Source organism: Lytechinus variegatus, chromosome 10 (genome assembly GCF_018143015.1).
Source record: "Lytechinus variegatus isolate NC3 chromosome 10, Lvar_3.0, whole genome shotgun sequence".
NCBI lineage: Eukaryota > Metazoa > Echinodermata > Echinoidea > Temnopleuroida > Toxopneustidae > Lytechinus > Lytechinus variegatus.
The window spans coordinates 11,381,611-11,405,381 of NC_054749.1; the positions used below are offsets into that span (position 1 = coordinate 11,381,611).

At 32.0% G+C, this 23,771-nt stretch overlaps 1 protein-coding gene across 12 annotated transcripts in view; it reads right to left on the reverse strand.

Annotated features, from left to right (window-relative positions):
• Positions 1–217: 217 nt before the first annotated feature.
• LOC121422981 (voltage-dependent T-type calcium channel subunit alpha-1I-like) overlaps positions 218–23,771 on the reverse strand; it is a 143,971-nt gene continuing 120,417 nt past the window's right edge. For 7 of the 12 annotated variants that reach the window (XM_041618239.1, XM_041618238.1, XM_041618243.1 and 4 more), the window contains 6 exons: positions 22,702–22,776; positions 19,123–19,155; positions 12,190–12,246; positions 10,969–11,025; positions 5,602–5,713; positions 218–4,781 (listed from right to left, as the gene is read on the reverse strand). In XM_041618239.1, the coding sequence (XP_041474173.1) occupies positions 3,832–4,781; positions 5,602–5,713; positions 10,969–11,025; positions 12,190–12,246; positions 19,123–19,155; positions 22,702–22,776 (1,284 nt within the window). In that variant the 3' untranslated portion in view covers positions 218–3,831. The remainder of the gene's footprint in view (positions 4,782–5,601; positions 5,714–10,968; positions 11,026–12,189; positions 12,247–19,122; positions 19,156–22,701; positions 22,777–23,771) is intronic. The other 5 variants (XM_041618241.1, XM_041618240.1, XM_041618244.1 and 2 more) reach the window with 5 other exon arrangements.

Here is a 23,771-nt window from a genome sequence, read left to right on the forward strand (position 1 = left end):
CTTTAAATATACCACAAGAAGTTAAAACTGGGCCCCATCTTACAAAGAGTTACAATTGATCAAATCAATCCCAAGTATATGGAAATCTGTCAATGTCAAAACTTTTCTTTAGAAAATTTGCTCAATGTCCTTTGAAAACAAAGAGAAGCATACTGAATTGTCAAGAAAACAGTAAATATATGAATATACATCGCATCTACAAAATATTTTGAACATGTATTTTAGATGTTGCCGTTGCTGGCTTTCCATAGTTGCGATTGATCGGATCAATCTTAACGGGACCCTGGTCTCTATTTCATGAATAATAAGTACGTTGAGACCGTTTTATTCTACTATTTTAATCTGTCCATGATATGACAAAGATACTACGATCTATAATAGCTCCCTGATTCATCTTAAAGGGTACTCTGGGATGAACGTAAATTATATCTGAATAAACAGACTATATTCAATGAGTTAAATGCTAAGAACTTCATCAAAATCTGATAATGAATAAAAAGAAAAAAAGGTTTTGGAATTGAGATTTAGCAATACATGTACATGTATTTCGGAAAAAGAAATTTATGCGTGTCAACATGATTATGCAATAGTCGGGTTGATGTTGTCACATTCCCACTTTCCTTTTTCTTATGTTATCATATAAAATTGTAATTAATTCATGTTTTTATACATGCCCAGCATGTGCTATGTCTTCCTTGTAAGAAAATAAGTTGCAGCAATGATTATATTACACACTGAATTAGCTAGTAGCCAAAAATAATTTCATATTACAGAATAAAGAAGAATACCCGGTAAGTTGAGATATCACCAGCTTGCTTTAGTTCATGAATACATGCATATAGAACTGCTTCCCCAAAAAATGCACACATGGAACTTTATAAAATGTCATAACTTAATTGTTCCTTGTCCTAATTTGATGGAAATTTCAACATATTTTTTTATTCTGATTTTACTTGATATGTTTAGATCATTTTATTTTCAGCTTGTTGTAGCCCTTTAAGACTCATCTAGTGAAGAGCAATGCATTTGATAAGAGGTAAAATCACAAGAAAAGGTGTACTGAATTTTTATAAATTTTTGCCAAGCTTTAGATGAATTTTTACCTACAAGATATTGGCCTTACTACAGGGAATTTAATATCCTTACTAAAATGGATGGAAAATTTGATACTATTTTACTTTTATAGATCCTACGTCTTTGACGTTCAAATGTAGCAATACAATATATATAAAATACACTCAGTAGTATGAAAAGCACCTACACAATATACATGTACATAGAAAGCTGTATTTAAAGCACATATGTGAAATCTTAATGGTAATGAGGAATTCAAACATAAGAGACAAAGAAGGAACAGAATGCTTTAAGGTTTTTATTTTGTTAATTAATGTTGCATTAATAGATAATCTATCAAATCTATTAAAACATTATTGATCATGAGCATATATGACTCTACTAAAACAAATATCAGATTGATATCTTTTAGCTAGTAAGGCAACATTATCGAATGCTACAGTGAATTTAAATCATAATCTTTTCATTATTCATCTTTGAATAATGCGTCTTTGCATCGAAACGTCTTTGTGTGAGCTTGAATAAATAAATAGAATACAAGAGTAATAAAACTTATCATTAAGTTTAAGTACAAATTGTGAATTGTGAAATGAAGTCTTGCGAAAATGCAATTTCTATAAATCTGCCCATCAAAGTCAAAGGTAAATCATAAATCTTTAGACATTTCTAGCAAAAATATTTGTTTCTTTTTTCCATATTAAAGAAAAGCAATCATTTGAATTGCACTACCAGGAGTCAATTGATATCATTAAAAAGTCCTAATTGAAACGAGTAAGAAAGCAAGTATGCTGATTTTGGAACAAATGCAAAAATAAGATGGGCTATCAGAAGAATAATTAGAACCCTATACAGAAATTATTGATTAAAACTGTAATTAGAATAGAAATGTGAAGTTTAGTTTAATAAATCAGACCAATGCATGAAAACAAATGATGGCACTAAATGATTTAATTTGGGATATCTTATGAAGTTGGTTCACTGTAAAGGGGACAATACAGTAATGAGTTGCATTAAATAGCAGCATTCGCTTTTAAGTAGTACAGCAATGCACTCTCAGGAGTTGAAGCATCATTCTATATTTATCTCCCAAACGGAGTATCATAAAATGATTTAAAACTCGTAATTATGCATTTCTTTTCATTTAATAGTAATTTGGATTTGATAACAAGCAAAAATATTAACAATATCATCAATAAATATTCTCGAGATAAATAGGAAAGGTGGCACCAGTCCACTTCGTAATCTTTTAAATTCATTTCAAACATGAATATTCAATCAATTTACAATAATATTTTCCAATCTTTTAAAATTATAAATACAATCTCACAAAATATGTCAGCAGCATGCTTATTCTTCATTGCCTTTTCTTTACCAAAACCAGTTTGATTGTCACATATATTACACAAGTAGTTAACACTAATACACAAGCATCATTCGCATATAAAAGTTGAGAAATCTTGTTAGACAAGACTTTATTGCTTCATATCATCCAACTAGCTTTGCTTCTTTGCATATAAAAAATGACAAAAAAATCATGAAAAATGTGATTAACTTTAGGTGGGCATACGTAGAGTTGTCTGCATTGAGTTGTATGTAAGTGCCGAGTTGTAACACATTGAAATTAGTAGTTTCCTACACTTTGAAAATGCAAAGCAAGTCAAACTCACTACTTCATGATGAAAAGACTTCAGCAAAAGTAAAGTCAATGTAGATTTTTCTCAGATGAATTATACATTGTTCAATTAAAGTAATGAAACCCTTGATAGTGGATTTCCAATGAAAATCATCAAAACATCAAGTCTGTTGTGCAGATATATTCATTTAAAAAAAATGAAAGTGAAGAGAAAAATGATATCAAGAATGAAATCTATTGTGCCAATGCTATATCATTCAGCAATCAAAATTTCAAGAGGCCATTTCTTATGAGAGCAATAATTCAAACCATTCAACTACTGTATTTTAAAACAACAATGTCACAATTCATCAAGTACGATGCCCACATCTGAGAATACTGTGTTCTTAAAAGATGACAAGCACTTGATATGTGCCACTGATTTAAATACTAACTGTACATGTATTTCTCATCAGTGTTTCCCCAGTAAAAAATATTTGCAGCTGACAAATTATGACATCATTGGCATTCCATAGCTGACATTGACAAAAATTAACTCTTCATAATGATGGGCGATGTACATTTGATCAAACTGACTAAAACTTCTTCTTCTTCCTAAAAAACAGTATTATCAAATCTGTACAAGACATAATATTACTTCAGGTGTATCACAAGTAGAATGTACATAATCATCTTTTCCATCTAAATGGAAACGTTTTACCTTACTTTCGATACATTTGAAGCACTTAACTTAACACAACCTTACAATAATAACAGAAGTGTAAAATACTTTGGTGAAATCCATTGCTTGGTGAATACCTCTAGAATAATTAACATTGCAAAATATTGTATCATTTGCCTTGTCTTCCTATACACCTGCAAACATATAAAACAAATTATTAAGTGAAATATATCAAAAAATAATGGAACTCATGATAAAAATTAGGCCTCACATTAACAATATTGAAGACGTAAACTAGTCATTTTTTCATTCTTTTTTTTCTAACAAAGTCACACACTTATAGCACATGTTACATATTAAAAACATGCTGAACTGAAGAGCACAAGTGATAAATCTATTGAATTTTCTCAACTTATTGAAAATGAATAAGAAGGACATGTACATAGCTAACGCAAACCATTCATCATACTCGGTGATCGTGATTACTCTTAGATTTGTCTTGCGTTGAATCTACATGAATAGCGGGCGGAGTGGATCTACCATTCTGTGTTCCGTTTCCCAGTCTCGGACTGTTATTTGTTTGTCCATTTGGTTCCCATAGTAACGGGTTACTGTGACCCTTTCCAATCAATGGGGATGGAGTCCTTAGCCCGCTCTCTTCGTTGCTTGCACCAAGACTCCGCCCAGATTTGGGACTGTTCGAGCATGATGACGAGTTTGAAGCGGGAGTGTTCTTTCGCCGAGACTTACGTTGTCTAATTTGAGGTGAGCTGAGCAACGAATCATTGTCACTTGAACAGCCAGACTCTACACTCAGCAAGGAGTCCGATCGATTCTTGTTCTCGTTGCCGTTATTACCCTTTGATCCGGTATGATTAGGTTTCTTTGCAGAGTTCTTACGCCCGGGCGATGTCCTGTTCCTGACTCCCTTTTTGGCAGGACTTTCCGGTAAGGCTTTGGCACCTTTTCTCTGAGAGTCATCTTCACTGGATGTCGACGATATCACTACAGGCGGTACCCTCCATTCCTGCAAGGGTACCTCCTCCCCACTCCCTACACCTCCTGCCGGTACAGCATCATAACCACTGGCACCCAGGTCACCTCCAAGGGTATTGTCCACAGGGTTCAGCTGACGCGCCGCAAACTTCCTCTGGGGGTTTGGGCTTCCTTCTCTCTCATTGTCCCGACCAGGCACCATCAGTCCACAACCGAGTCCACCACCACCACTGGCGCTAAGCGATGACTTGCTGAGGCCTAGACTGGAGGTATCCTTAGGGGCCTCCGGTGCCGAGATGCTATCAGCTGATGAGGATTGTTGACCAGCAATCCTCTGCTCTTTGGGCTTCAGGTATAGCTGGGGAACGGGCAGGATTTGGTCTCCATCAGTCTTCTCCTCATCCTCATCATTTGCATCTTCAAAGACCACAAGTACACAGGAAGAAAAACAAACAGAAAACATTTTTAAGCTTGGAGAACAGCATACCAACCAGGGGTTGTTTTACAAAGGTTAAAAGTGACTGAAATTCAAGCTCAACTGCAAAGCACATATATCATCCATAACATGTTAACTTATTGATGGCAAAACAGGAGCAAGCTTCACGTCTCCTGAGCAAGATTTAACCAAGGAGATGTGTTAGATACTGCACTCATCTGAAAATATGTTTGAATTTAAGTCATAGACCCCATTCTCACTATACATTCTAAAACTAGTTTACTGCATGGAAACCGGTTCAGGAAACCAGTTTGGAAGATTGCTTTGGTAGCGTTCTCATCTGATCACCCGAAAGTGGTTTTCATTACCACTTCATGTAAAGCGGTCTTGTTGCTATGGGAATGCTCTCGGTGGGTGACGGTTTTTCACATGGAATCTGAAACTGCACCGTAGGCATTCTTCACACGGTATGCAGAGCAGCACACTCAAAATGTGTGAATATTGCTTCCTGAAAATTAGTTGTGTCTTCACTTCCACTAAAATCAGTATAACGAGGCAATCGTTAAAAATTCCATTGAGAGGTGGTTTTCCAAACCGGTTTCAAAGATCGCTTACAAGACCAATTTGAGCATTCTCATTACATGTTAGACTAGTTTCTACTAAGCTCTATTCCAATAAGCTGTAGTTTTAAGACGGCAATGAGAATGGTGTCATAATTTACCGCCAATACCACAAAGATATACATCTACATGTAAGTACATGAACTGTACTATCAGACCTTTGACAAAAAAGCTTACTCACCATTTGGCAATGTCTGATTTTGTTTATCGGGAGCAAACTGGAAGTTATCTGGTAGCGATTTGACCCTGCTGACTGGCTGCTTGACCACCAGGTGCGTGCTGGGATTGTCGCTCTATCGGGAGAGAAAACAAATCATGATTAAAATGGATACCTCTTTTTCTTAAAAAAAGAAAAGACATTAATACATTCATTAATGCAGTGAGGATTGTGAATAAAATATCAAGGTTTAGGGGACTGTTTAATAATATTTGTTATTGAAAAAAATTAGAATGGCAGTTAAAAGCTACTGAAATCCTGCAATCTGAGTGGCTGATAGTAGATTTGCGACAGAAATTTTGCCATTTGTTATCAAAACAAGTCTTCATCAAACAGGACCCTGTTCTCTGTCTTGGTCATTGCCTGGGGAGCATGTTATGAAACAAATAGTCACTGACTGATGTTATAAGCTACTGAAATCCTTGCACCCGATTGGCTCTTAGAGCTAATTTGTCAGTGAAGATCACTCACAAAACATTTCATGAAATGCTCCCCCTGCAGATGAGCAGAGTGGGACTGGCACACCCTGGTTAGACAAAAGTTATTTGTAAGGACAAGCTAAAATGAGTGTAAAAGTCATGTGGGCATCAGTTTTATCGGGAGTGTATTATCATTTGCTAATATCAGACTCTGTGAAAGACACTAGAAATACCTGTAATAGAGACAACTTGGGGGGGGGGCAAACTCGGTGTTCAAGCAAGAATTTCTCAGGCCAAACCTGCTTAGCCACAAGCAACTATCAGGCCAGGGAAAGTGGGATAATAAATTTACCAACAGACAGTTTCCAGTGGTATTACATAAAGTCTGCTGATCATAAATCTTGTTCTACTCTGAGTGATTCATATCTGAATGGCTTCAAACATGAAAACATATGATACTGAAATAAATGCATCTGATCAGCTGAAAGTAGATTTTTAAGTGATTTTTTTAGTGCACTCATCGACACAAAGCATCTTTCCCTCACTCCTCTGTATTAAGATACATGTATATACAAAAAATATAATATATATATACAAAAAAATATGATATATATATTTATATATATAAATTTCAGTATGGGTTAAAATCTGGGACTAAGAAAAATATTTAAAGGATGAATATGATCCTCATGCACATGCTATGTTAGACATGCTGAGCGAATGCATTGTGTATTACCAACACCATTAGAATGGGGTTATAACATGATAGGCCTATCAGACATACGTAGTATCAGGAAGATGGCTTTCTCCATCCTGTGATATATCAAAGATTATCTATCGTGGCTCGGCTGATAAATCCTCATAGCTCAAAATTTAGATATTTTAATGACAGCTCAGAATAAACTGGATTCTAGTGTAATAATTAACCTTCTTTTGCCTTAAAAGAGTTCTTCACAGCTACCAGGAGACTGTTTTCAGATAATATGACAATGCCACCATTGCTATATTCTGAAAAACAGCCTTTTCGAAGCTGCCGTCAAACTTCTTACATTTTGAGATACAAGGTTTTATCAACCCGGTCACATTATGCTCTTCTAATATGTACAGTACTTTTTCTAGACATACCACCCTGTAAAATCTGTGGTGTTAAAACTGACACCAATTGGTGTTGATAGAGGACCACACCCTGAGGTGTTAAAATATCACCCTAGAGATTGAACATAACACCAAAGAGTGTAAATGTAACAACCATAGGTGTTGTAATAACACCTCTAGGTGTAAAACTAACACCACCAATTTAACACCGGTGTAAAATAACTGGTGTGGTCCTCTATGTACACTGGTTAACACCTCAGTTTTTGCTGTGTACAATGTAGATACAAGGAGCTTTAGATTTCTCCTCTATGATGGGAAATAGTCTTGAGTGTTGTTCATAAAGACTTGCTATAATAACTTTGCACAATTTCCATAGAAAGTTCACCATCGGCCAATGAAATTGAAAGGTTTTAGAAGTTTTAAACTGTCTGTGCAAATATGTTAGTATAACAATTTTTGTATGCAATTGGCCCTAGATTTGGGAGATGGGCCTCATATTTCAAGGATGAGGATGAGAACAGAGTATTAAGGGAGTCATCATCATGGGTAAGGTTGTAAAATCTTAAGACCCGTAATCCAGACAGAGAAATACAGCATTACTTTTATTCTGACTACATCAATTTTATTGCCGGGAAAGACTTAAGTCTCATAAAGGCCTTAATTACATGTAAGTAAAGAAATATAAATTACAGTATTTTCGTAAATTTTTGTTTATTAGCTAATTTTCTCATGTGAATTCTTTCTCCTTTTTTAATGAATTGAATCAAATAGAATTTTAATGGGTTCATTTTTCAAATATTTAGGAATTTTACAAATATGATTTTTTTTGTTTTATTGCCCAAACTTATTCCCAGCATGTAGAAAGTTTTGACAGTACAACTGACATAAGTTTTAAAGATTATAACCCTGATGCGAACTGGTAAATCAACAGATGCTATACTTCCTTCATTTATCACGGTCTATTGTTAATAGCTGGATGACAAAATAACCCATAGAACTGTGAATTCTAAAGGGCATTCCTAACATGACACTTGACTCGTGTCTCAGACATGCAATAATGTACGGCGCTACTTTTCTATCTAAAAAGCATAAAGCAACAATGACAATATGCTATCATTTAGGAATGGGCACCATGCATGAATCTGATTTAATGCATTATTCATTTATGAAAGCAATACACATCTATCATAAACATCACATGCTGTTGAAATGTTAAACAGATTAAATATGTGTTATAAGTGAAATATAATAAATTCAAATGTGGAGAAATATATAAGTTTGCAATGAACAAATTAAATGACTGTGTTTGATTTATCGATTAACTGTATACTTGATCTCTTATTCTTTTAGAATAAATAGATGTAATATTTAATTGAAAAAAAGAGGAAACAAAAGAACAAAACAGGGATTAGTTTAAATAACAGAAATGGAGAAAAAAGAGTACTCACTCTCTCAAGCAAAGGTAAACAAATAAATACATTAGGTTAAAAATGAAGGATAAATTGTAACATCATGAAATGAAATGTGTAGACATTTTGAAATATTGTTATAAATGTTGCTGAAAGAGTAATAATACATTACTGAATTGTGTATTATTATTATTATAATTATTATTAAAATCATTGTGTAGATATCAAAATACTTGGACATTCTTTTACCAGTCTTTTCATTAAAACACTAAAGACCTTTTCATAAGATTATTTTTCATTCATTTACCCTTAAATTCATTATTTATTTATGGGGTTTTTTGGTGGAAGGGGGTGTTTTTCTTAACTACTAGAAATAAATATCATTCACAATCTTGTTTCAGAAAGCAGGCCATTCATTCGGTTTACAACTGGGTTTGCAAAAAATTTATCCATTGAATTGCATACAATGTAATTCCTGTTGGGCATAGCATGAATTACAGGTCAATGAAAATCAGTATCATTATCTATGTATAGAAGTTCCTATCCTCGCTAAAATTAAATACTTGACTTTTATACAATATATATGTGCAATGTCAAGTGCATTCATTTTATCTGTTGTTTATCTGTTTTCTTTAGAATATATCTTGGTCTTCATTTTAAACCTGATTTATCTAATTTGGTTAAGAGTGTGTCAGGAAGAGATATATGTGCTATTTTATTAGCAATTATAAAGTTTTTCTAATCACATCAGATATAAAAGTGCTTTATAAAACATGATTTCGTGTATGATATTGATAGTAATTAGGTGTAGAGGCAAAATTCATGAATGCAGTTAGTATTTAATTACTTAAAGGTCAAGTCCACCTCAGTAAAATGATGATTTAAATCAATAGAGAAAAATTAGACAAGCACAATGCTGAAAATTTCATCAAAATCGGATGTAAAATAAGAAAGTTATGACATTTCAAAATTTTGCTTACTTTCAACAAAATAGTTATATGAACGAGCCAGTTACATCCAAATGAGAGAGTCGATGACGTCACTCACTCACTATTTCTTTTGTTTTTTATTGTTTGAATTATACAATATTTCAATTTTTACGAATTTGATGATTAGGACCTCATTTCCTGAAGCACAAAATGTTAAAAATAATGGAATTCCACGTGTTCAGGGAGGAATGAAACTTCATTTCACATGACAATGACGAGAAAATCAAAATATTTCATATTTTATATGATAAAATACAAAAGAAATAGTGAGTGGGTGATGTCATCAACTCTCTCATTTGGATGTAACTGGCTCGTTCATATAACTATTTTGTTGAAAATAAGCGAAATTTTAAAATGCCATAACTTTCTTATTTTACATCCGATTTTGATGAAATTTTCAGTGTTATGCTTGTTGAATTTTTCTTTTTTTATTCAAATCAAGTTTTTGTTGGGGTGGACTTGTCCTTTAATACTTTTCTTTTTGTGACTGCATGAATAATTCATGTTTTAATGAATGTTTTCAATAAGAATACTTTAAACCAATTTCATTTCAAAATGGAAAAGAAGGAACACAAATTGATAAAGGACAAATTGCCAACAAAAAAAAACAACTGAAGGAATAGCATGAAATATACAAGAAAGTACTTTGTATATTGTTTTGATTTAAAGTAAATTATTAAAGAACACTACAGAATACTTTTATCCAAGAGCTCACAAACTTGTAGCTTTCATTCCGTATTGTGGAGTAAAATGTCTAGATTTTTGCACGATTAGCATAATAAAATACCTTATTGATAAAATGTAAAATGCAGTAATTAAAAAAAAACCTATGCAAGTTTGTAGATGACCTCAAAGGAGGGTCAAAGGGAGGGCAAGATTAGAGGGAGCGGGAGGGGGGGGGGGAGGGGAGGGGCTGCATGGTTTAGGAGGATGCAATGCTTGATGTATGCTACATGCAGCTATGGTGTAAGTCATCTAAAACACCAAAGAACAAGACAAATCTACACTTGATATAAAGAGTGTCAAACAATATCGTGTAAGAAATCACATGTGTTCAAAATTTTACCCGCAATAAAACAAATAATAACTGAATGATATTGTCAATCTATGTGCAATAAATGCATTTAAATAGACTGTTACTTTGGTACTGGACCAGTTAAAAAAATTTCCCCGCAATAAAACAAATAATAACTGAATGATATAGTCAATCTATGTGCAATAAATGCATTTAAATAGACTGTTACTTTGGTACTGGACCAGGCTATAATTAGGCATGTGATTATAAATGTTGATCAGCATGATATAAAAAAATATGATAGCAATCTGCTAATAGCTAAAGTGTATATGATCTGCCAAAATATGCCAAGATGCACGATATGAATGTGTGTTCATGCAATGAGTGTGAAACGTTGAATGTACCGTTAATTTATGTCGATGTGGACTCAATGCCAATATCACATCAGCAGGAGACAGATCCTACCCAGAAATATGAACAAGAAAGTAAAAAGATGATATAAATGAAAAGTCGAAACACAAAGGATATTTGAAATTATAGATGAAATAATACCAAGAAGAAAAGCAAGTATAGTGTAGAAAAACCAACAGGGAACGTTTTTGAAAGGGTATAAATTAATAATAAGTATTTTACCACACATTGAAATTTAAATTTGAATCAGAATAACATACAAATGAACAAGGAATATATATGTATAATGGAGTATATGTAATATACAATATTTATAAGACTTCCAATTAATCTTGCAGATGTTGTTTATCATATCTTAGAATTGAAGTACTATGATTACTTCACTGGAATATCAACTCTGGTTCATCAATGGCTTGTAAACAATATCACACGTTTATGGATAGGATCCATATATTTAGACACACAAATCATTTTTTAAAAGCTGGGTATTTTGTTTCAAGTGCCCTGTAAACCTCACTTTTGTTGAAGTTTCTCCCCAGATTAATGGTTCTTACAAATTGAAAGTAGATCCGCATTACTGTACATAAGGTCATCTGAGTTTATTGGTCTAAATGCATCCTTTTTAAACGAGAAAGTTCACCCTGGCATGAAATAGGTTTTGATAGAAATTTTTTTTTTGGTGTAACATCCCATTTTTCATATGAAAATTACTTTATTTGTACATTCATTATTATTTCAGACACTACCTGCTTCTAAGAAAACAAATTTCAGTCACCACGAACAATTCAAAAAATGGAAAAATATATTACATGGCATACAGAGCTTCTGTTTGCATATGAAACCACAAATTCAAATTAAGAAAAAAAACTGTTATTCTTTCATGGATTTCATCAAATCTTTACTTATATTTTTTTCCAGCTTTTATCAAAGCATATTAATAGTCAGGGTGCATGAGTTTCCCACACACATTTTTCCCGAATGAGCTAATGTGAGTAATGTTAGTATCATTAAGAAATAGCTATAATCAATAAAATAATGTACCCCGATTAAGTTTTACTGAAATCACTTCATGAAAAAAGGTGTAGAAACCACTTGAAGAAGACGGATTAATGAAAAAGTAGCAATAAAAAATGAACCGTTTAATCTACAGTGGTGAGATGGTGTATATGTTGGTGTGATGATGTATATGTTCAGTTTGGAAAACAAATATATACCTTTTCTGACTTTTTATCTCCTCGAGATAAAGACATTTCAGGGTTGGAGGAGGTAACCTGTTTCATGCAAGAAAGGGGAAAATAAAACAAAAGGAAATAATACAAAATAAAGGCTGTAGGTCAAATCAGATAACATAATCTGTATTAGAATGAAAAAAAACTAATATTGAAATAATCTTAAAGAAGAAAAATACATAAATACTGATAATGTATAGATATGGAAATAATGTACAAAAGAGAATGAAATTAAATAAGATACATGTACATCTACAAGATATTCGGAGTTAACAACATATCGACCTACTAACTTTATATACATGTGATTCATAGGGACTAGTGATTTAAAATGGCAATGGAACAATATAGTGGACAAATGAAAATTAAGAAGAGTTAAGTGTCAAAGTTCTTGGTTTTACAATATACCAATGTATCATTAACTACCCACCTCAATATCCATATATACATTTATATTATGAATTTGTTATATGGTCTACTTTTAAAAGAATTTTCAACATTGTAATTGTAGGATGTAATTAGTAATACCATACACGTAAAACATGCAATACAGTCTAAACATATACCACTCGCCATCCTACCGTTCACAACAAAACAGACAAGTTTCTTACTAAATATTATTCAGATACTGATGATGTATAAAAGTTGATTAATAAACACATACAAGGAAATATATCAGATATACATTATAAAAACAGCAAACTTGAAAAAAAATACATGTACACTTTTACATGTACAATCAGTATAAAATCATTTTCCATATTTTGATTAAAGGGTTTGTTCAGTAACACAAACTTATTTAAATCAAGCATTAATGACTTGCTGTAATTCCTTTTCCAAAGCGACTATTTTGTTTTTATTGTATACTAGTAAATAAGATGTTTATCAATACACAGAGCTAGTAATAATAATAGTTAAATATGATGCTTATTAATTTGTTTCCAAGTGCTTCACATTTTAAATATACAGATCATCCTTGACCGTTAAAAATAATGAATGAGGACATTCCTGATCTATCTTTTCACATCATTGATAATACAGAATATTCAGATTGTCGATAAAAAATGAGCTTATCCACCAAATTTAACCCTAACTTAATCTTTTGAATAGAGAAAATTTGACTATATGAAATAGTTCAACTGTTGTCTTGTAAAATGTTTTATGGGAATAATCATGTCAAGTTGTATATCAAATTTATAGGTTTGAAGATCGTTCAGATGTATGATATTAATCTTTTATGTTTGTAATTTGATGCCTTGCATAAAGCCTAGCTTTGCAGCACTGCATTTTGGACACAAGCTTACTTTTAATAGCACTACATTTCTACAGATTCCTAAGCAAGCAAACTTATGTTTGTTCTCTCATGCAAAAAAAATGCATGCTTCTTCATGCCTTAACAGTTGCCATAATTAGGAAAACAAAAAAATGGCTTCTGCACTGTAAAAACGCTGTTTAAAATTTTAAGCACGTTGTATAAGCCCGTCGCTCTAACAACTACTGTTTAAACTTCTTAAAAAATGTTTATACTTTTTAAACAACTGTTTAAACTTTTTCAACAATTTGTTTAAAAAGTTTAAACAATTACAAAACAGTTAAAACAACCTGTTGTTAGAATGACCGGCTTAAATAACATGCTTTTTTATTGTGTGAAGTTCTAATTATCAGTCAAAAAGATTTAAAATAAAATACTCAAAAACTTGGCTTGCATTCTATTTAACTATTACACTATACGTTTTTATGCACTTGGCCAAGAGTCTCCTTTAAACTACACATTGTTAAGTGTTACATTTTTCAATATAAAGATTTATCAGCTATGAACAACTGAAAAAGTGAACAGTTTTAGTAATTATGCCCTTAATGTATTCTGCAATCTATTCTTTTGTGTTCTAAACATCACATTCCATGTTCCTTGATGAAAGTGATGTGTATAAAAAACAATAAAAAAGAAACATTTGCAAATAAGATGAATCTTTGAAAAACACACGGTTATCACAGCAAACAGGTTTGAGGGGCATATTTACAACTATGCACTGTTTATTGTGAATTGAATTTTGTAATTTCGATAGGCTATCTACAGAGATTATGTGGTTCCAGTAAGTAATGGGTTAATCTATGTATTGCCAGTTCCTAAGCATGATTCAAGTTGGTTGTTTAAAATTTAAAATATAAAAGAATAACATATAAACAAGTGCAACGCCTCAGGCAGTCTTGCCTGCATTATGCAATGCGATATAGCAGCAGTGCTTCCTTTGAAAATAGCTAATGAATATTATTCACAAAAGAAAACACTAATATGATAATAAAGCACAATGTCCATTGACCCAAAATGACCTTTGACCATGGTCAAGTGACCTAAGACATGTGCAAAACAATCATTCATACTTGATTATCCTTATGTCGATGTTTCATGAGCTGGATCCATAAACTTCCTTAGTTATGATGCCAATTCGACACATACTCCCAACACGGCCAGAGTTCATTGACCTTTAAATGACCTTTGATCTTGGCCATGTTCCTGAAATGCACACAGGGTATTCAGGGATACATTGCTGCTCTTATGTCCAAGTTTCATGAACTATATCCATAGACTTTTAAAGTTATGATGACAATTCCACAAATACCCCCATCATTGCCAGAGTTTGTTGACCCTAATTTGACCTTTGACCTTGGTCATGTGACCTGAAACTTGCGCAGGATGTTCAAGGATACTTGATTGCTTTTATGTCTACTTTTCATGAACTAAATCCTTAAATTTCAAAGTTATGATGACAATTCCTCAAATAACCCGAACATGGTCTAAGTTCATTGACCCTAAATTACCTTTGACCTTGGTCATGTGACCTGAAACTCAAGCAGGATGTTCAGTCATACTTGATTACCATTATGTCCAAGTTTCATGTACTAGGTCTATCCACCTTGTGAGTTATGATGACATTTCAAAAACTGAACCTTGGTTAAGATTTCAATGTTGACGATGATGCTGCCGTCGGAAAAAAGCGGCGCCTAGTCTTGCTCTGCTATGCAGGCGAGACTTCTTGTAATGAATGTACTCATGGGCCCTGTTTAATAACAAATGCACAATATCTATAAAAAATCTATAAGAATTTAACAAAAGCCAATCAGACAGAAGTTTTTCAGTAGCTTTTAACTATTATTGAAAATTTGTTATTACAACAAGTTTTATATAATGTGATCCATGTCTGCTATACATTTATACAACCTTAATAGTCCAGGATAGGCCCCATAGAAAATTTACCAAACCTTGTTTTTTTATATATACAATATTTTTTTATGGTTTCTTGTCAATTCGAGGGTGCTGATTACGAATCTGAATGATGCCACTCGTGTAACCTTGAGCATTTTCCGCAAATTGGCAAAATCCAATATGGCCGCCAAAATATGCAAATTACCCATGAAACTCATAAAATTGTCCTCACATTGGCTGTGAAATGCATGAAATTGTGTGGCAGGAGTGAAATACAATCTTAAAAATTATTTTTTGACAAAATATTTATTTTCCTGATATTCAAAATGGCCGCCATAGGCCATTGTATACACTATCATGTACAATATGAATAGGGAAAACTAGTTTTCACAAAAATGAGCACTAAACGGCAAAAATCGCGATGTATGAACGAAGTAATATATGCAAATCATCATTACTAATGAGATATATCATTTATTATGTCAAATATTGGAACATTGCTGTATTTTGATATCTAAAATAGCCGCCACTGGCCCAAAGAGTATTGATGTACAATGGCAATGGCCGGGGCCAAAAAATGACATGATTGAGCATTAAAATGCAGATTATTAAGATAAACGAGTGGAATACTGACTAAAAACATAATTGTAAATATGCCATTTATGTGGTAAATGCTGTATTTTGAAATTCAAAATGGCCGCCATAGCCCCCATATTAATCATGTACAATGCGAATAGAGAAACTAATTTTCACACGAGTAAGAAACATAAAATGCATGTAATTGTGATATATGAATAAAATATTGTCTGACAACATGTTTTATAGCAAGACATATCATTTCTTTTGTCATGCATGAGATAGATACTGTATTATGAAATTCAAAATGGCCCCTATAGGCCCTAACAGTATTATCTACAATGTGAATTGGGACATATAATTTTGTAAGAATTTTGATTTGCTTGACTATGACATCCATATAATCCTGTTGTATGAGTAAAACGTTATTTGAAAACATTTTTTTTAATCATCGCATTTCTTCTTCCATATAGGTGATAAATACTGTATTTTGACATTCAAAATAACCTCTACAAGCCCTAAATAAATTATGTAACATGCGAACAGGGAAACTAATTTTCACAAGAGTGAGAATCATAAAATGCATATAACTGTGATGTACGGGTAAAGATATTGTCTTAAACATTATTTCTAACTGAATACATCACATATTGGTCGTGGACATGGTGGAGGTAATAAATGCTGTACTTTGAAATCCAAAATGGCTGCCATAGGTCCTAAAAGTATTGTATACATTGTAACATGGGACATATAATTTTGACAGAATTTGGCTTTGCTTGACTCTAAATATTGCATATAATTGTGAATTGTGATGTAAAGGTGAATTATTGTCTAAAACCATGGTTTCTAACTAGATATATCATAATGTTGAGTAATTAGGGTGATAAATGCTGCATTTTTAAATTGAAAATGGCCACCATAAGCACTTATCGTATATATACAATTTGGGTGGAGACAAATGATGTTCACAAAAAGGGCATATGACAGCCATTTTGAATATTGAAATACAGTATTTATCACCTAAATTACATAAGATATTATATATTTTGTTATAAATCATGTTTTCAGACAATATTCCACTCATACATCACCATTTGACCAAGCAGAGCCAAATTCTGTTTCAAATGATTTGTTCCCATTCATATGGTGTATAATAACGTAAGGGACTTTAGCGGCCATTTTGACTTTAAAATAACCGTATTTATCACCTAACTGGCAGAATAAATGATATATCTTAATAGAAATTATGCTTTCAGACAATATTTTACTCATAGATCATTATTACGTGCATTTATGGTGCTCACTCTTGTGAATATTGGTTTCCCACTTTGCATTGTACTTAATACGGTTAATGTCGATGGCGGCCATTTTGAAAGTCGAAATACAGTATTTAACACAAACTTGAAACCTGAATGATATATTTCGTTAGAAAATACGTTTTTAGACAGTATCCAATTAATTTATCACATATATATGCATTTTAGCGCTCAATCTTGTGATTTCTTTTCTCCCATTTCTCATTGTGTATAATACTTTTAGGGCATTTGGCAGCCATTTTGAATATCAGAATACAACATTTACCACATACATGGCATATTAATAATATATTTCGTTAATAATTATGCTTATAGTCAGTATTCCAATTGTTTAATCTTCATAATAAGCATTTTAGTGATCACTCTTGAGAATTTTTGGCCCCCATTGCCATTGTACGCAATACTGTTTGGGCCAGTGGCGGCTATTTTAGATATCAAAATACTGCAATTTTCCCATATATGACATCAAAATTATATATTTCGTTAGTAATGGTGATTTGCATATATTACTTCGTTCATACATCGCAATTTTTTGCAGTTTAGTGCTAATTTTTGTGAAAATTAGTTTTCCCTATTCTTATTGTACATGATAGTGTATACAATGGCCTATGGCGGCCATTTTGAATATCAAGAAAATAAATATTTTATCAAAACTTATTTTTTAAGATTGTATTTCACTCCTGCCACACAAATTCATGCATTTCACAGCCAATGTGAGGAAAATTTTATGATTTTCATGGGTTATTTGCATATTTTGGCGGCCATATTGGATTTTGCCAATCTGCGGAAAATGCTCAAGGTTACACGAGTGGCATCATTCAGATTCATAATCAGCACCCTCGAATTGACAAGAAACCATCAAAAAATATTGTATATATAAAAAAACAAGGTTATGCCTCTTCTATCCTGGACTATAATTAATCTGATTCCTTTTCTTCCCGTTAAACCAGTCACTAGTATAAATCCTGTCTAATTTCACATCTTTTCAATGGCAATGCTACTTCTTGTTAATCATTATTAATATTATTCATCTTTTGACTACTTCTAAAATAAGTAAATTCCTGGTAGATTTCACAATCTTGACTTTAATAAAAAAAAATTAAAAAGGGTTTCGAAATCTTTAGATATGAGCCAAAATTTTAAAGCCCTGTCTTGTAAGGAATCGCACATGTTAAAATTTTTTCCCGCAATAAAACAAATAACTGAATGATATATTCAATCTATGTGCAATAAATGTATTTAAATAGATTGTTACTTTGGGACTGGACCAGGCTATAATTAATTTTATCACAAGTGCTGTATGTTAGTAATAAAGACTTCATTGTTTTATTCCAATCCTCATCAAAAAAATATTAACCAGTCATACTAATTTGAGCAACATTAACAAATTCAGAAAAAACTTACTAAAAATAAAAAAAAAACTATTATCAGAAATGTGTCAGTAATTAACAATTCCAATTACAATAACACAATATATTTCAGTACTATCAAGTTGTTGTTTTGGGTTAGTTGGAATGAACACACAGATAGAATCAGAATTCACAAGTCGAAATTCAACCTTTTAAAAAAAAACGAAGAGTGAAGGTTAGTAAAAGGTAACAATCGGTGACTGTTACTTTAGAAAGTTTTATTAGAATGAGACTCGAAAACTTTAGAAAAATATAAACTTTTTTTACAAAAGAACACATGCTTGAAAGAATTTAAGACAAGAGATCAAAACTGAACATCTTACTTTCAACAACAATTGTGCCTGTATTTTCTTTTTTTAAAGTCAAGGTGATTATATTGTTAATGAATAAAGAGTGCATGCAATATGAATACCTTTAAAAGAGGAGTAAAAACATTGCCCTGTTCCTAAATAAAAAGAAGAGAAAGAGAGGGCAAAAGAGATAAAAAGATATAACAATCTGGGATTAATTGAGGTTTGGCATTACCATGGCAACTCCAAAATGATAGATGAAAATGATGGATAAAAATAGTTTGATTTGGAGCATATTGTTCAAGAAATGAAATGTTCAAATTCTGCTATCCATAATATAGTTGGCTAGATTTTTTGAAAAGATTAGTAATGATTCACAAAATGCTACTTTTCTCACAAATGGATGTTAGTTTGTAATGAAACTGGAATGTAAAGGTCATGTGCTTCTAATAATATGTTTCAGCAGAGTGCTATAATGGTCGCTAATATTTCAATATGGATGGAATTCTAGTGCACGGGAAGGAGTTGATTTCAAACTCATCTACATGAACTAAAGAGATGAAAAACAGTTTGATGATTATAAACTGGAATTTTTGGATTTTTAATGATGCTTTTTAGTTTAAAATATAAATATTTCAATCCACTCTGATGTCTACGTTCAAATTCATAGAGGGTATATGGACTGATGAAATCTGTTTAATGACGTGGTCTAATGATCAGGATGAAAAGAGGAAGATAGATAAAAATTGCATGAGAAATCTACCTACTACAACGGTGCTATTCTATTAGTCTCTAAATAATTAACACTCGTATACACTTAAAATGACTATGATATCTAGATCAACTCTAAATAGTGACCAGTCAAACACTGGATTTAATCTCAATAAAAAAAAGTGAATTTCAAAGGAATTAAACGCAAACCTTAAAGCTTAATATTCCAATCCTTCACAGAATTAATCTAAATCCAGTGTTTTGCTGGCCACTATCATCAGCCGATCTGAATCTATTTTAAATCCATGAAAGTTAGCATCTGGGAGCAAATTTTGTGCATTGTAAACTTGATTTTTTTTTTTAATCATTGATAACAGGTAATTTCATGGGCATATTTTTGTGACATCACAATATTTAGACAACAGATTCGTAGGACATGAAGAATGAAGTCCTATACAATCAATATACAATATAACATAATTCTAGCAAAAATCTTGATCAATTCTAATACTGAACAAGATGAAAATATATGCAATGCATAATTTATTGAGGTATGGATTTATGAATTTAAAAGATTGCAATATATTTTTTGTTCTCGAAAATTCCAATTTACAATACACAGCTGAATGAAACTATGATTTGACTGAACATTAAGTAAACCAATTTTAAGTATGGTATGATCTCTCTCTTAAAGAATGGTATAATATATGCGTATCTTCACTTTTTATATTAAAAAAAGGAACTTGGAGAAAGTTTTAAAGTGAATTTTTATATTCATCCTTTTCTGTGACTTCCTGAAAGTCTCTAAAAAAGATACAACTATTGAACTTCCTCTCTTAACTCAGATCTTCTCCTTTTTACCTAATTCACACCTCAAATTGTGAACGTTTTCATTTTCTACTTGAGAATGAGAAGAGACTGAAAAATGCAACTTTTGTGGGAAATGTCATCTTGGCAACTCCTTCAACGATTATTTTGAGACATAAAATGCACTCCTAACTGTAAATAGTAAAATACCAAAAATGATGAAGGAAATGAGAAAGAAAGACTGCCCAAAGTTTTAAGAAAGGCATTTTGTCTTTTTATCTTAAAATATTTGATTAGCACAATTGATGAGAGGTGAGGTCAAGTACCTCATTACATTCCACATTCACCTAATATACCATTTTGTAAATCAAGTCATGCATAGTCATGCTTTCATGCTAGTAAATCTATTGATTCATGCAGTTACATTCCACAAAGAATAAAAACCTATCTATAGCTATTCCATTCATGATATAAATTTTCAACAGTGTTAAATGTAACGTAAATGAACATGCAATGTCAGCGATAAGTTTATGATATTCCATATCATAGAAAATGATGGGTGATGTGTATAGAGAAATTGATATTATTTGCTAAAGTTGAAAGTCTATTTCAAATTTGATTCTGAAAATGTATCATTCTGTATGAATTAATCTTCTACACACCACATTTGAGATGATTCACCTGTTCTCAAGAAACCATATATAAATTCCACAAAGCATATCACACAAGACACACATCAGTCTAGAGAGCTTTCCAGATAAAATTACAAATGATAAGAATTGTAGATACAATGATTCTTACCAATTAGATTTGTGTATATTTATAAATATATGTATGCATATTTTTTCCAATCTTAGATATTTGATATTTAATTGGAAGTTGTTCAATGTAACTCTCTGCTCATTCACATAAATTTAAATGTGAGTATTTATTACTTGTTTTTTATTGAGGTGGGGCAAGATTGAAAAAAATACAGGAAAATATCACACTGAAATCATCAAGTGAAATTACAAAATGGAAGTTAAATGTTCAGCAGATTAAATGAAAATTGTTTTTGTAAAAAGGAATATTATTGATACATGTCTTGCAATGTCAGAATAATCCATGAATTGTATCAAAACAAACCAATGACCATGAATGATGAGTAACTTTTCTTTATATAATCATGAACATAAGTCGATTATAGTCATAACAAATCAATTAATAACTTATGTAATAAAATTACCAATATTTAAACAATAAAAAACATAAATAAAAGAAAACATGGTATAGATACGAATATGTAGACTAGTGATAATACAAATAATAAAAACAAAGAAAAATAAAAATTATTATTTGTTCATTTATGGGACTAATTTTACTGATTTACTGATCTACTGTAAGTGAATATGATTATATACGAAGTTGTTAGTACAAAATACTCCTGATAATAGGCTATGGTTATGTGTTAAACTATTAAGTGAATCTAAAAATTAAAGGAGAAACTCAGGTCAATAGTTTACTATTCAAAAGTATGTTTTATCCATTTTGAATGGTATTTGGGGTGTTTTATAAATGGGAGACCTTTAGCAGCAAAACACTGAAGAACATTTTGAATGCAAGCAATCATGTACACATATAGGTACAAATTTATACCAATGGTGACACGCTTTTCAGCTTTTTTCCTTCAAAGTGTTTTTTCGACATTGATGTTTCTTTTGCAAATTATTAAAACAGCATTTTCACTCGGAAACAAAATATGTATATATTTGCACATCTTTTCTCAACACTTTGAATACATGCATGTTAGAAATACTGGATATTTTATTCTGGATTTGCATGAAAAAACAAAACAGAATTTTTGCAACCATCTTACAAATTCTTACAAGAAGTTTGTCAAAAAATTTAGAATATTTTGATATATGTTTAAATTCAGCATAATTTTACTCAAGTAAAACTATATGTCAAATAAATAGAATTCAAAAGTTAGCAAAGTAAATTTATTTTTTTATCTTTCAAGTTTAATTCATCAATTGAAACCATTTAAGACACTACACTCATTCTAAAAAATACGAATGAACAGTAAACTGACTGAATTACTCGAATTTTATATACAAAAAAAAATCATGCCTATAATGAATAACACAAACAGCCAATAAATGGTGTGGATATTTGAAATTGACCAATAGCAGGCGACTGACTACCTGATTGGGCCATGATGGCTGCGCCAAGAGGACGCTCTGTGTCAGGTGTGGTGAGGAGGAAATGTGAAAAATGGACTACAATAGAGAAGACCGGGGAGGTAACAGGGTGAAAAGAGAAAGAGATGGAGAAGAATAATGCACAGCATGAAATCTGTGATATATATATATACAACACTGCACACATTGTTAATTCAGTCATGACTTTGTGTGGAAAGAACACAGTGTCCCACAGTGTACGATACGGTGTGGAATACAGTGTGAAATCACCTTCATACTGTTAAATTGAGATACTTTCAAGGTAAAAGTCACATTTTCACATAGTCTATTGCATGAACACAGTTCAAACACTTACACTGGAGAGGTGTCCACTGTGTAAAATCATCTCCACACTGTGAAATACAGTGTGTAAGTCACATTTGAACATAGTCCCCTGTGTGAACACACTGTGAACACTCACACAGTACGGAGGTCCACTAGCTGGTGTCCACAGTGTAAAATTATATTAAAACTCTTAAATTTGAGTATTTTAACAGTGTGAACCATATTTTCAAATAGTCCACTAATGCACTGCAAACACTCACACTGAGGCAGTGTGCACAGTGAGATATCCTCTTCATACTTTTAAAAATTTGAGCATTTTAACAGTGTGTAGCATATTTTCATACAGTTCGCTATGTACATTCACTCTGCAAACACTTACTGTAGATGTTTCCACAGTGTGAAATCATCTCCACAGTTTTAAATTCAATGCATTTTAACTAAATAAATCACATAGTCGACTATGTGAATGCAATGTTAACACACTGTGCAACCCTGTATTCTTTCCACCATGGGTTGTTGCTTGTATCACACACCACTGCAATATAAAAAGATAATAATCTTTCAAAAATATATATTTGTTAATTTTGTTGTAGTTTCAAGTCTGGGGTCTTGCTGGTATGAATTAAGATATAAACCTTAAATGCATGCGTTAAACAGTCGGTAGAAACTTAACATACATGTTGTCTAGTGCAAATAATTCACATGTTCAAAGGGAGGGATGGGGTAGATATTAGATCTAAAGTGAATCT